The sequence below is a fragment of the Vitis vinifera genome, chromosome 16, assembly GCF_030704535.1.
Source record: "Vitis vinifera cultivar Pinot Noir 40024 chromosome 16, ASM3070453v1".
NCBI lineage: Eukaryota > Viridiplantae > Streptophyta > Magnoliopsida > Vitales > Vitaceae > Vitis > Vitis vinifera.
The window spans coordinates 21,595,832-21,610,268 of NC_081820.1; the positions used below are offsets into that span (position 1 = coordinate 21,595,832).

At 33.3% G+C, this 14,437-nt stretch overlaps 2 protein-coding genes across 2 annotated transcripts; both read left to right on the forward strand.

Annotated features, from left to right (window-relative positions):
• Positions 1–3,699: 3,699 nt before the first annotated feature.
• On the forward strand, positions 3,700–8,959 carry LOC100248117 (F-box/LRR-repeat protein At3g48880-like). Its single transcript, XM_002262876.4, has 3 exons — positions 3,700–3,838; positions 5,961–6,365; positions 8,202–8,959. Exons 2-3 carry the CDS (start codon positions 5,974–5,976, stop codon positions 8,773–8,775), a joined length of 966 nt encoding a protein of 321 aa, XP_002262912.1. The 5' UTR covers positions 3,700–3,838; positions 5,961–5,973; the 3' UTR covers positions 8,776–8,959.
• Positions 8,960–10,926: 1,967 nt separating this feature from the next.
• Positions 10,927–13,919, forward strand: LOC100253241 (membrane steroid-binding protein 2-like). The gene is made up of 2 exons (XM_002262744.5): positions 10,927–11,486; positions 13,380–13,919. The coding sequence occupies exons 1-2, from the start codon at positions 11,182–11,184 to the stop codon at positions 13,720–13,722; spliced, it is 648 nt and encodes a 215-aa protein (XP_002262780.1). The 5' UTR covers positions 10,927–11,181; the 3' UTR covers positions 13,723–13,919.
• Positions 13,920–14,437: the final 518 nt, after the last annotated feature.

Consider the following 14,437-nt stretch of genomic DNA (forward strand, 5'->3'; position numbering starts at 1 on the left):
AGAATAAACCAAATAAATATTGGAATGTAACAAAGCTTCATATTTAAATATCAAGTTCAACTCAAATGAAAGCAATTTATAAGCAAATAAGTGTATAAGTAAAGAGTAGGATGATATTATGAATTAATATGATAATATCAATAAATATTTCAAAATGAAGAACTCATGACAGCAAATTAACATGTCATTTAATGGTAAAAAAATAAAATAAAATAGCATAGGGTTTAGGTTCAATTTTTTTTTATTGATTTTTAAATAAAAAATCATGAGTATGTCTTAGATGGCCTAAATAATGGCAATAAATTGTAACATTGGTCATAATACTAAACATCAATATGGGCATTAGGACCCTTGGTTGAGGTGGTAGCATATTCGAAATGGATAAGAATTATTTCATCATTCCCTAAATACTAGCTTTTACCTAATGGTTTCTCCATTGACGATTTGTACAAATACATGACAAAAATAATAATAAAAGGCTACTAAGGAAGTTCCTTGAGTTCCAATAACATATATCACATCTAAAAAGACTAGTCAACTAACTCTATTCTATAGTTCTTAAAAATTGTTTTTAAGAATAAATTTATGTTCGAGAATTGAAATATGAAATACAATTTGCTCAACTTATTATTCATAAAATTACAACGTACTTATATACAATACAAAAATTTATAAAATATTTTTATAAAGCTATCTAATGGTAATTCTCTTATTTGGATGTTGAGAAGCTGTTGAGCTTACTACTATGTCTATTATTGCGTAATTTGACGTTTTTTATTTTATTTAATTTTTTGGTCCAATAAAATGTTTTACATGTGTTTGAGTTACAAACACGTTTAGTTTATTTTTCTAATTTGATAATTAGGAAGAGATTAATTTTTAATATTTTGTTGATAAAATGAAATTAATATTTTTATATTAAAAATTAAATTTTAAAATAAATATCTGTTAAATATGTTAATTTTTTTACAACTAAAAATTATCTGTTAAATATATTTTTTAAAATAAATATATGTTAAATATGTTATTTTTTTAAAAAAATTGAGATTTTTTAAAGAACCTTGTAAAAAAAATAATTTTCAATATCTCATAAATAAAAATCATATCCTAAGGTTATTATATTGTTTTATATATAGAACATACAATTAAAAACTTTGTTACCATAATAGAATGAATAATACAATTTACTCTCATAAGTGGAGAATATCAAGTAGGTAACCTTCAAGCTGACCCAGTTATTGTGGAATTGGATCTGGTTATTCTATTTATACTGGTCACTAGAGACAGAAGTTGAGTCATAATTGTAATACTTGTAATAACTTCTATGACTTGGGCAGGTAAGGCTCTCCATTCCTTTTAATTCTATCGTCTTTGTGACATTACTTATTCAATCCTAAGGCCCTATACCCGTTCTGTCGTGCTACACTCAATTATAACAACTAATACGAATAGAATTGGATGTTAGCCACCTAAAAGCCTGACTTTGATATTCTATTTGGCGTTATTTTAAAAATTAGATCTTGAAAATCATATTTGATAACCTTCCTTGTTGTTATGCTTGTAGTGATAGCATGTAGATTGTGATTCTAAATTCTAATGTAATGATAAAAATGCTTTCGTGGCATTTTTTTATATTCCCTAGCATCACACCCTACCTAAACATCTAGACGTGTCCAAGGGCACATAACTGTGGTATTGTGTTGACTAGTCATAAAATTAAATAATATTTTTTAAAAGAAAAACAAGATATTAAGTAAATTTGCAATTGAAAATATGAAAATAAAAATAAATAACAATATATTTTATAAAGTTTATTTAAAAGTGAAGTATTTAAATATGATATATTTATAAAAATGAATCTACTATACCTTCAAATTTTAATTATTATATTCATTTATTCATTTAAATATCAAAATATATAAATATTTTATAAATTTAGTAATGATATTATCAAATTCACAAAAGTTAAAAACTTAACATTAAGCCCATGAAAAATCCAAAAGCGAGTTTAGGATAGTAAAAGATATTACAATTATATCGTTATTTTTATTTTTTAATAAGTAATAATAAGTCTTTGATGCAGATGACATAAATCATATTATAAGTAGTGTTAATTTAATAATAATTGACCTGAAAGACCTAAAACCCTCAAACAAACCCTTTCTTTTGCTACTTGACCACTCAACTGTAGCTTCAAGCTATTAGGCACTGTAATGAGCACCTTCAAGCTATTATAAGTAGTGTTAATTTAATAAGTAATAATAAGTCTTTGATGTAGATGACATAAATTGTATTATAAGTAGTGCTAATTTAATAATAATTGACTTGAAAGACCTAAAACCCTCAAACAAACCCTTTCTTTTGTTACTTGACCACTCAACTATAGCTTCAAGCTATCAGGCATTGTAATGAGCACCTTCAAGCTATTATAAGTAGTGTTAATTTAACAAGTAATAATAAGTCTTTGATGTAGATGACATAAATTGTATTATAAGTAGTGTTAATTTAATAATAATTGACCTGAAAGACCTAAAACCTTCAAACAAACCCTTTCTTTTGCTACTTGACTACTCAACTGTAATTTCAAGCTATCAGGCACTGTAATGAGCACCTTCAAGCTAAAAAACAATTAATACCTAAAAACATTTTATTACGAACCAAAAAAGGGAAAAAAAAAAGTGAACTGACTCATCGGAGAAATCAAGGTTAGACGACCATTTAAGTGCGTTGCAGATCCAGATCCAGAACCAGATGCTACAAAATCGAGCCCTGTTTTTCCATGCAGGTTACCCTATATGATGCTTAAGCTAACAAGGCCAAAGTTGAAACCAACCCTCAAGACATTAATCATCACAATATACAACTGTAGGCCCTATGTGAGACACCAAGCTCACATGTATGTCTTGAGTTAGGATGCATTGGAAAACAAATTTAAGGAAGGATATAAAATTCATTCTCCCAAAGTCCCAATAGAAAAGGGACAAAAAACATACTAGAATAAATGCCAGATATTAGAATCACGGATCTGTCTTTTTTCCCCATAAAATTTCAGTTTCCCTGGAAATTTTCATTTTTCCCATAAAACTTCAACAAACGCCTACATCTTAAAGGGCTTCAATCTTTGGATGATAACAAACCATTTATACTAAAATAGCCGTGAAAGACGTAAACAAAAGAGAAAACCAAAAGCAATGGAATTTTTTTTTTTTTTTTTGAAAATCGAGATTCCGATATGGGAAAAAAAGAAGAAGAGAGAAAGTGCCAAAAACTTTACATAAAACAAGCCAAAAAAAAAGATTATGATCAACCTCAACCTTGATACTTTGTAGCTCCAACAATGTCTCTTTCACAGTGGCCCATTGGTGGGGCTAGGGTTTTGACGAAAAAAATTACACAAAGAACAGAACACGGGATGAGAAGTTGGGAAAGTAAATAAAAATAGTATAAAAAATTGAGTTTTATGCTTATGTGGATTGATGGGGGCTATTTTGAACATTAGTTTTGGAAGAAGCCCACTTTGGCCCAAAACTCTTCATGCATGGCTAAAACTACGGTAATTTTGTTACTATCGTTACAAATTACTTTCCTGCACCTTTGAATGTCTTGGGCCTGAAGGCCCCACTGAGGCCTTGCAAAATGCCCAAGCCATGGTGCATATCCGGCCCAAATAAAATTCAGAAAGACACGTGTCTTAGACATGAGCCGAGTGTATTTAACATTTCCATTTCCAGAAATACAAAATGCTAGATTTCGAACAACAGAGTCAAGAGAAAAAAACGAAGACGAAGAAGAAGAAGAAGAAGAAGAAGAAGAAGAAGAAGAAGGGATGAGATTTAAGGTGCAATTCTCTCTGTTTCTCTCTATTTAATCACACTTACAAGTGTCTGAATTTTATTCATACGGGTATTACTTTCTATATTTCTCACTATGAGTGAAAGTGGGAGGCCCCGATCGAGATGGATCTAGATTGCTGTGTTTTGGGGGCAAGTGATGGAGGCTTTTTGATTGAAATTCGATGAAACCCATAAGCTTTTTTAGCATGGAAGTTTGATTTTGGTTTTGGGTTTTACTTTTGGGTTTTGGATTTTGGGTGCCGCTTTGGAGTTTTTATCAATGGCGAAATAAAAAGTTTCACTTTGTGTTTGGTACAGGAGGTTTTAGAACTTGAAGATTGCAATTTATGACGTGGGTTTTGTTTGTTGATTGGGACCTTGAGAATTAATTTGATTTGCCATGTAATTCTGTTCGATTTATTTATTTATTTTTTTAATTCTCTTGATGCTTTTATGTTTTTGTCAAGAACCTTTCCCTTTGATGGTGGATGCCAACTGAAATTAATTTGATTTTTGAATGTCAGCATTTTTTCCGTGCTCATTGCTGGTTTTTTTTCAAAATTTTTTCATTACTGTGCCTGCTAGAGATGTTTTTTGTTTTTATTTTGCAGAAGTTTGTTCTTGTAAGTTTTACTTATTGGGATTGCTCATTTCAGTGTTTTCTTAGTTGCTTTATTTCATCTCAATGTTAGTTGACACAAGATTCATTTATATGCATTGCTATGAGGATATGCCTCTGCCTGATTTTCTCATTGAGTATTGTTTCTATATCAGATTCGGGGGTTTTATCCTTGCATATGTGTTTTTCATGTCTCTGTAGCCTATTGGACTAAGCTAAAGGATTTAACTTTTGGATTTTTCCCACTATGCAAGTCAGTGGTGGGATCTCAGGGGAGAATGTAGACCACATCAGTTGTGGGTGACAGTTAGCCTGGCATGTTGGCCCCCCATTTTTGTCATACAAATGAGGGGGAATGTATTGGCCATGCAGAGGTTCGAGCTGGCATGTCCCTAATCATGCCTTTTGATCAGGATGTTGCTAGCATTGTACTGGGAGAAATATCATGGGATTACTTGAAATTGAAAGAGACTTTCTTGTGATTTTGTTGTAATAAGGAAAAGAGTCATATGCAGCAAGATATGGTGTCACTTAGTTCTTTGAGAGATATTGAGTTCTTGCAAATGGTTACAGAATTATCTTATGTCTTGTAGTTTCAAGCTCCATTGCTATATGATATGAGGTGATGTAGAATGAGTTTCGAGTCATAATCTTCCAATAGCACATGAATTCTAGAAAACCTTAATGGGTAGTGCCATCTGGCAGTAAACTAGAGGTCCCGATTTGAGCCTTATGGTATATAAGTGGTGTCAGGAAAATGGGCAGGTCCATGTCGCCCTGGGTTTGACAGTTGGAGTAGATATCTCAATATCAAGTTGGCCTCTGTTGTCACATTTTATTTTTTATTTTTTTAAAAAGGAAGGAAGATGAAAAAAAGAAAAAATGGTGCAGGATATGACAAGAAGTAATTGAATTTCCATCTGACCTTGATTAGGTAAGAAGTAAGGACTCTTGAATATTCATTATTGATTTTGAGGAAATAAATGGTCCACATTTAGCTGAGTTCTATTGGTTATTGATTCGTTATTGTTATTTTTGTAGTCATTATTATTATTCAATACCGAAAGTCATAGCCAATAACCAAGAGCATGTTACTTCTTATTTGATTCTTTGCATCATGCATACCATGCTTAATCAGACTCATGAGTTAAGGAGATCATCTAGAACTTGTTCCATGGACTTTCATTCATCCAATGATGGTATATTGGATATATGAACTTTTTAAGGATTACCCAATTCTCTAAGCTGTAATATGAGTTGTCATATATTTACTACTATGCATTTTCTATTTAGTCACATAAGCTTTAAATAAGAATTCACTTGCACAAGGAGAGCATTTATCATGATTGCTTAAATGTTTCTTAATCTGGGTTGTCAGATATTAACAACTAAGTATTCTCTAATTAACCTTGGTGACAACAAGCTGAAATAAGAAATCACTTGCACAGATAGACAATTTATTGTGATTTATTGAATTTTGATATTGATTTCTTCACTCCTTTTTGTAGGCACTATGATGCAATGAGTCTTGTTGATTTTTGTGAAACTGGTGAAATGGAAGATGGTCAATCTGTTGTGAGGAAATGGGAGGACATGGACATCGATATTTTGGTGAAGATATTCCAATCGTTTGATATCTTTGAGTTGACATCGGGCATTGCTCATGTTTGTAGAGTTTGGCGCATGGCAGCTTGTGATCCTTTTCTTTGGAAAACGCTTGATTTAACGAAGTTGGAGTCCCACTTCATCAAAATCCCCTTAGAGCCATATGTTTATGTGTCTGATCAATCAGATAAGTCTTTGACGCGACTGTTAAAGATTTCATTAAATCTTAGCCAAGGGAACATTCGCTCGTTGATTTTTCATTTCAATCTATACCTGAATGATGATCAGTTAACTTATATTGCTGAAAGGTACTTCTAAATAAGTTACTTATTTTTGAGGATGAATATCATAAACCTCCTTGAGTCTCTGGCTTCCTTTTATGATTCTGAAATATTGTTGACTGCTATTAAGGTTGAAATTTCAGCATGATCTACCTCCCCTTGGGTTATGATATCAGAAAATTTCAATTTCACATAGCATACCTAGGTCGACATGACATCGGTGTGGTTGTGGGATCCTTTTGGAATACTTCTTCTTTGCTTTGGATATGGCTGTTTGATTTTTGTTGATTTATTTATTTATTTTGTTTTCCATTTCCTTAGTAGGTGATTACATTAAAAAAGAGAGTTTGCTTGAAATTGAACTTTTATAAGAACATTTAGGAAAAAGGAAGAAAAGATAGGAATAAAAAAGGAAAGACAAAATAAAAACAGAGGGGAAGTTCTTATTAAAGATATTTTTGGTTTTGATTGATTTCTATTGATTTTTCCTTTCTTTTCCTCCTAATGTTGTGTCAAACTGTTCATCTTTTATTGAGATTCTTTTTAGTTGAGTTTTGGGATTCTAAAATATGTAGGTCTGTGGGTGTGGGAAATTAGACAACTAGACATATTCCTGTACTCAACGCTGGCACCTAAATCCCTACAAATGACCTTGTTGAAGTGTCTATTTCCCACTAAAATGTAAAAAAATATTGTTTACCTTTATTTGAATAATACATCATTAGGATAAGCTTATCAAAAAAATAATACATCATTAGGATAACTTGGTGGCAAGCCCATCATGTCCCTCAATGCCTTAATTTATGATGGTGCAATAATATGTATTATTCTCCCAAGTTGGAATTGCATGTTCTCTCTTCACTATTAGGTATTTTAACTATATACTTGTGGCCTCTTGTCACGATCTTTCTTTTTTTCTTTTTCTTTTTCCCACTTTGTTGGAACTGCTGAATTTTTTTGTTGGAAGTACAATTGCTTGTTCTTTCTTGGATTCATGGATTCATGCTGTTATTGTTATCCAATGTAATCCCAGTATGAGCACTGCATTTGACTTTCACACTGGATTAAACTGAATCAAGCTGCTGCGTAAGGTTTAGCTATGCAGTAGTGCCTGGCAATGAACCAAAGGTTGTGAGTTAAATCCTCACCCTATTTAACCGATTATTAGAGGGATGGGACCATAGCACTCAGGATTTTCTCCACTGGCAGTTGGGATAAATGCCTTTCTGTTGAGGTGAAACATGTTTTTAGCCGATATATAATGACAAATAAGCTTGACTTGCAATTTGCATAAAGTTCGTGCATCATGGAAGAACATTAGTGTAGCACATATATTTGTGCTACTTGTATATTACATGCTATTCTACTATACTTCAAATCAAAAGACTGTTGACACGAGTTAGTGACCAATATACAATGACAAAAAAGCTTGGCCTGCAATTTGCATAAAGTTGTTGCATCAAGGTAGAACATTAGTGCAGTACATATATTTGTGCTACTTGTATGTTACAGCATTCTATACTGCTATTCTTTTAACTCATGTGTTATTAGCCGATATACAATGACAAATAAGCTTGGCCAGCAATTTGCATAAAGTTCTTTCCTCATGGCAGAACGTTAGTGCACCACATATGTTCGTGTTCCTTGTATCTTACATGCTAGGCTACTATTCTTTGATTCATTTTTAGTCCTGAGTTGTATTACCCTTCAGTTCAATCCACTGTTAATGCTGAAACCTGTGTCATGGGAGGTTAGTGATTTTTTAAGATATCGCCGGAGGTTTATGATGCCATTCTTTTAACATGCAAATTTGAGTAGGCTGAGATGAAATCATGAAAGTAATCTGCTCATTCTTTATTGTAGGTGCCCTCGACTCAGACGGCTTGTTCTGCCAGCTTGGAATCGAATAAAGAAGAGTGGGATATGCAAGGCTATTCGCATGTGGAAAGATCTCGAATCCCTGACAATGCCTAGCATAGAAAATCCCCCATACCTGATGGAGGAAATTTCTAAGAACTGCAATAACTTTAGAGAACTCAAAATCATGGGCCCTTGTCATGTTTTCTTTGCTAATACACTGGTAGCATTTCTTCCAAGATTAAAGATTCTAAGTCTTAGGTGCTCAGTGCTATTAAAGGAAGCTTTACTCAGTATCTTGGAAGGGTTGAAACACCTGGAAGTGCTTAACATATCACACTGCCTTCTCATAGACTCCCAGCGCATGAATGCCCAGCCACTTCCTCCAATGAAAAGAGTTATGAAGGAGCTTGATGAAAGCATTCTCAAGGCAGCTTCTAGATTACGTGAATTCTTAACATGCATGAACGACTCGTGCACTATGTGTGAACGGACGATCAATGATGAAGGGCTCATGAGGTGGTACAAGTATGAGGAAGGGCTATGGAAAACAGATGAGGCGACCTCTCTAGCTCTCTGATTAGTGAACCTCGGGTTAAAATGTAGTGAGTTAGAAGGCTTAGTCCATTTACCCTTTTCCTTTGTGAGCATAGAATGTGTATTTAACTTCCATGGAAGACAGAATAAAAACTTTGTTCAAGTGCATGCTGGTTGATGCCATTTTGGCATTAATTGAAACCATTTCCTTTTGTTTCACATGAAAAGATCTTGTCAATGTGCTTCACACACTTCTTTAACTGTGCGACCCCAGTCTCGGTTTTGATCATGTCCCAAACCTTTGGCTTTCTGTCTTGATTAATCTCTTTACACCTGAAATTTCAAATGCCAAAACTGTTATATCTTAGATGCAAAGTGGGGAAGGAGAGAATTCAAGCTTTCAAATGCCCTTCATGTTTTACAATTATTTTAGCTGCTTAATTTGACTGGTGTTTATATTTGATTGTGAGGATATGTTGGGGAATTCACATCTGTCATGCATGATGTCAACTTTTTCCTTAGCCTGACTCTGTTTGGTGGCCAAGAATGTGCAGGAAAGTAAGTCAAAATTTGGAGGCTTAGCTGTTTGTAGTTCCACCATTACTTGCATGATGATAGCACTTGGCTGCTCACAATGACTTACATACAAAATGCCATTTGAACAAAGCAAGAAACTAATAATCCTCCCCAAGAAAAAACAATTTGCAGAGGAATTAATCAATTAAGTTTCTCATTGGACAGTTTTTATTTTTTATTTTAAAGATCAGAATTTTTTTTTATATAAAAGTAAAGCAGGGGGTAAATTTAGCTTATATTTTTTAAGAATCACTTTAATTTTTTTTAAAATCTGAGGCAATATCTTAATTTATAAAAATAATTTATAAAATTATTATTATTTAATGTAAGTTTTAAAAAATCCTTTTATCTTACATAAAAGTTATTTTATTTATTTATTTTAAAAACAGAAAAAAAAAAATGTATACATTAAATCATTAGCTTATAAGAGTGTAATTTCCTTATTATTATGGGCCCTTTTTGTTTACTTTTTGGGGTGTTCTTCATTCTCAATTTTGGATGGCTTCATTTGATACTGTACCAACCATCCACCCACCATATAATGAAATGACTTAAATACCCCTGAAATCCTGGAATTGGTTCTTTTACTGGTACTAAAATCTCTTGCATTGTCCGCCATAAAAGGATTGTCAAAAGTACTAACCTTGGGAAAAGAGTCTTCGGCCAAACAGCCCTTTTGGGGCAAAAAAATATTAAATCTAACTGCTTTACCAAACTTACGTTCAAAATACTTTTATTGCCAATATTACTAAAAACATATATATATATATATATATATAATTAAGTTAAAATCTTAATTATCAATTAATACTTTAATTAAAAAATGAAACCTCAATTAGAAACTAAAGCTTCATTTTGAGGCTTAATTTTAAGATTTTATTTCATTTTTTAGTTGAAATTTTGATCGATAATTGTGACTTTATTTTTAAACCGAAGTCTTAATTATCGATTGTTATATTTGTGGGAGGATAATGTGGTACTCATGTGATTAGAAAATGTCACATTGAATATGAGTTTTAAAAAGGTCGAAAAGATGTGCTCAAACAATCAATTTTGACCCAAAATTATAAGGAAAAATGGTATGAATATCAATCAAAATGAAAAAAAGCCAATTTTCTTTTTCTTTTATTAACATGGAAAAAATTGTATTATTAGAAAAGGAAAATTAAATCCATCAAAATTGAAAAAAATACCCATTTCTTTGAAAATTTAAAATTAGCCCATTTTATTCATAAAGCTAGAAGGACCCATGGGCCAACTAAATTAGATAATGGGTCAATATCTACTCTTTTTACTCAATGTTTAAGCCCATTTATTAATTAGACATGGGGAGAAATTTTTTATTCTTAATAATAACTCATATGAAATTGAAAATTCCATAATCTTCCCAATTTTTTTTTCCCTATTTTGTGGTTAATATAGTTTTATCATCATCAATATTATCGAATGTTGTTGTGATATTTACCTTTTTTTTTTCTTTTTTTTTCTTGATAAGATATTTAAATTTTTTTTGGGTAATTTCTATAAAAGGAAAATAGGGTTGAATACTCAATCCTCCCTTTGTCATGTACAATAATGGGATTTGACAAGCAATGAATAAATCACAGAAAAATAAGGAAAATGATGTGAAATTTGGAATCTTATGCCATAAACAATATAATAACATACATCTGAAGGCCCCACCCAAAAATAATAATAATATTGAAGGAAATTTGGTAAAAGATCCAGAGTCCAAACAAGACCCACCAAACCTAAATCCTGATATTTAGAAGAAAGAGATTGATCAAAACCCCCATCTTTTGTTACAGGAGAGGAGGAAAAAGAGAGCCTATTTTCCTCTGATTTTCCCGAGGCTATTTTTTCAGGCTCAACGATGGCTCTGCAACTCTGGGAGACACTGAAGGAGGCAATCACAGCCTATACAGGGCTGTCTCCGACGGCTTTCTTCACAATTCTGGCTTTGGCTTTGGCCGTGTACCATGTTGTATCGGGGTTTTTTGTCTCGCCTGTTCATCCTGTGAGGGAGAGAGAGTTGTTCAAAGAGATGGAGCCTCTGCCCCCTCCTGTTCAGCTTGGTGAGATCACTGAAGAGGAGTTGAAGACCTATGATGGGTCCGATTCCAAGAAACCTTTGCTTATGGCTATCAAGGGTCAGATCTATGATGTTTCACAGGGCAGGTATAGCGTTGATTTCTTTTGCTTTATATTGTCCTTTCGAGGAGTTTTTGTCTTCTGGGTATTTGGATGTTGCAGGGATTTTTGTGGGTTTTGATTTTCCTTTACTATTTCTGCTTAGATTCTTTTTATAAAAAAAAAAAAAATGATTTTTCCCAATTTTTTCAGCTTTTGAGTTTCTGGGTTATTTGACTTTGTAGTGATCTTTGCCTTTATATATTTGTGGGTTTTTATTTTTTTTCCCCCTTTCGTTTGTGGATGCTGTAGATTTCTAGCTTTGTTTTGATTTTTTAGCGACTTTTTAGCTTCTGGCCATGTGTCTTTTATTGGGTTTTTTGGCTTGTTATCTAAGATATTTTCTCTGTTTTTCGTGTGGTTTTTTGACTGGCAACTTTTTATCTTTTCTTCTCTTCCTTTCCGCCCCACATTGTTCTTTTGGCCTTTCGATTTTCTGTCAGCTGAATTTTCTGCTCTTCTCTGAAAAAGCATACCTCTTTTTTATCTGGGATTCTAGCTTTTCTGTGCTCTTGTTTAACAAGACATTTAGGTAATTGATTTGTAATTAAAGGTCACCATCAAATGGGTTTGTAGATATTGGATTGACTCCAATTTTCTTCAAAATGAAGCGTAAGTGACTGAAAAATATACTGTGTTTTATCAGAATCTTGATGCATGTTAATCTTGTAACTGTTTAAGTGTGTGGATTAAGAACATAAGTGTGTGGTTCTATCCTTAAACCACAAGGATCTGAAGATGTGATCTGAGAAACTAAAGCTCTCACTAGAATCCTTTGTGATCCAGCTATTGGAACATAGTGGTCTACCTGGTTGTTTCAATTTGTTCTGTACAGCTTGCTAATTGCCATTTGTGGACTTCTATGCTATTATTTCAGAGTTTTCAGCCTCACAGCACAATGCAGTTGAATGTGGAAGGTTCTATGTTTAGATTGCCTTTTTTTCTTTATTATCATTTTCTTTCACACCATGGTTAATAAACCTGATGGCAGACTAATTTGTTTGCAGTGATAAACCCTGCAGTCCATTTGTCATCACACAACCTTGAACAGCCTAAAATGTTGTTTTCATGGTTTTTTGTACTCTTTGTTCTGTAGTCTCATCCCCTTTCCTCCTCATCCTCAACCTCATTAGGCTTGTTATTGTGGATTTCTAGTTGCTGACTCTATCATGTCTGCCTGTCGTTGGGCTTGTTCTTGGACATCATTACTAATTTATTTGTGTCGCTAAGTCAATTTGCTTTACATTGTTAATTTGGTTCTGCTTCATAGAAGTCATTCAGCCATGCCTTTTCTGTTGAAGTTACTTTCAGAAGTGGATCTGTTACATAACTGTTAGTGCTTAAACCGCATGGTATTTTAAAACATGTTCTTGGATTGTGCCTCCTTGTCCTCTTTAATGATATTTTCTTGCTTATTTAAAAATATACAGGCATGATTAATTTGATAATTGGTTGGTGCTTTTGCATGAATTTGATTTTCTGAAGTGAATATTTTATCTGAACTCTATTCCATATGTACTACTTGAACTCACCAAAAAGTGGTGTATGGGATCACAATATTGTAATTTGTTTCATCTCGATGAATATGATTTTGGTAATTAACTACATTATATGCAGCAGTGATGCACATCAATTGATATGGAAGTGAACTCGGATGTTTTCATTTGTATTTGATTTTTCGGGAACCATGGATCCATTCCCGCTGACTTACAGTTGATGATTATAAATGGATAGTATATTGTTCCCCTTATCCCTTACCGGTGCCAATTTTCCATGATGAATTATTGCTACTCCATTAAAGGCTTTTCTATTTTCTATTTTCTATTACTCCACACTGAAACTTCTTACTTGCCTTTAATTGAAACTCATCATCTCTTGCAGGATATTCTATGGACCTGGTGGTCCATATGCTCTGTTTGCTGGGAAGGATGCTAGCAGAGCTCTCGCTAAAATGTCTTTTGAAGAACAAGATCTAACAGGAGATCTCTCTGATCTTGGTCCATTCGAACTCGAGGCCTTGCAGGACTGGGAATACAAGTTTATGAGCAAGTATACCAAGGTTGGAACTATTAAGAAGACATTCCCTGTAACCGATGGGTCCTCCACCGTTGAACCCTCTGAAACCACTGATCGTGACATTGCCAAGCCTGCAGAAGATGGTCCGTCAGAGAGCTTGCCCGCCAAACCTGTGGAAGCCACCACTGGCGGGGATGCACAGGAGTGAAGTTGAGGTACTTTTGACCACAGCAGTAGGAGCAGTGAACCACCACCCTCGGTGGAGATTCTGTTAATGTTATATTGTTGGGTGCTTGTGTTTGTTAATGTGCTTATAAGTTTAGGATACTCCAGTGACGATACTGTTATGAATGTTTACATTTTTCAATAATGGGTCAAGACATGATAAGCTTTGGAGTTCAAAAATGTGCAAGTTGCTTAATCTGATTGATTCCCGGTATCTATCTATTTCCATGTTTTAGAATTCTCACCCCTTCAGGCACTTGGAAACCCTCATATCAACAGTTTACCCGCTAGTTATATTATCTCATTATATTCCTTCGTTCTACCTTGAGCAAGCAGCTTCACATCTTTCTATAATCTATGGTCTGTAGAGGCTTAGCTGTTCAACAAAAGATTACCAGTGCCTTTCTAGTCTTTGAGGACTTTATTATTTAAAGTGTTTTTGAAATAAACACCTATAAAGTGTTTCTTAAAAGAACATTACTAGTTGTTTTCAATATTTTGTTAAATGTTTTCTAAAATTTATCAAATGAGTGATTTTTCTTTAACAGTGAGTCTCGTGTTGGAAGTGTTTTTTAAAAGCATTCCCAAATGGACTCTTTTTTAAGTGTAGATTTTACCGTCACTTTCTCATGTTCCCTTAAGCATTTCATACAAAATCTAGACATTTAACAAAATTTGAATACAAAATCTAGACATTT

Bases quoted from the DNA above. Each gene is read 5' to 3' on its own strand.
- LOC100248117 (XM_002262876.4), top strand. From the start codon at position 5,974: ATGAGTCTTGTTGATTTTTGTGAAACTGGTGAAATGGAAGATGGTCAA. The intron at 6,366-8,201 runs GTACTTCTAAAT...TCTTTATTGTAG, and splicing joins TTAACTTATATTGCTGAAAG to GTGCCCTCGACTCAGACGGC.
- LOC100253241 (XM_002262744.5), top strand. From the start codon at position 11,182: ATGGCTCTGCAACTCTGGGAGACACTGAAGGAGGCAATCACAGCCTAT. The intron at 11,487-13,379 runs GTATAGCGTTGA...CATCTCTTGCAG, and splicing joins TATGATGTTTCACAGGGCAG to GATATTCTATGGACCTGGTG.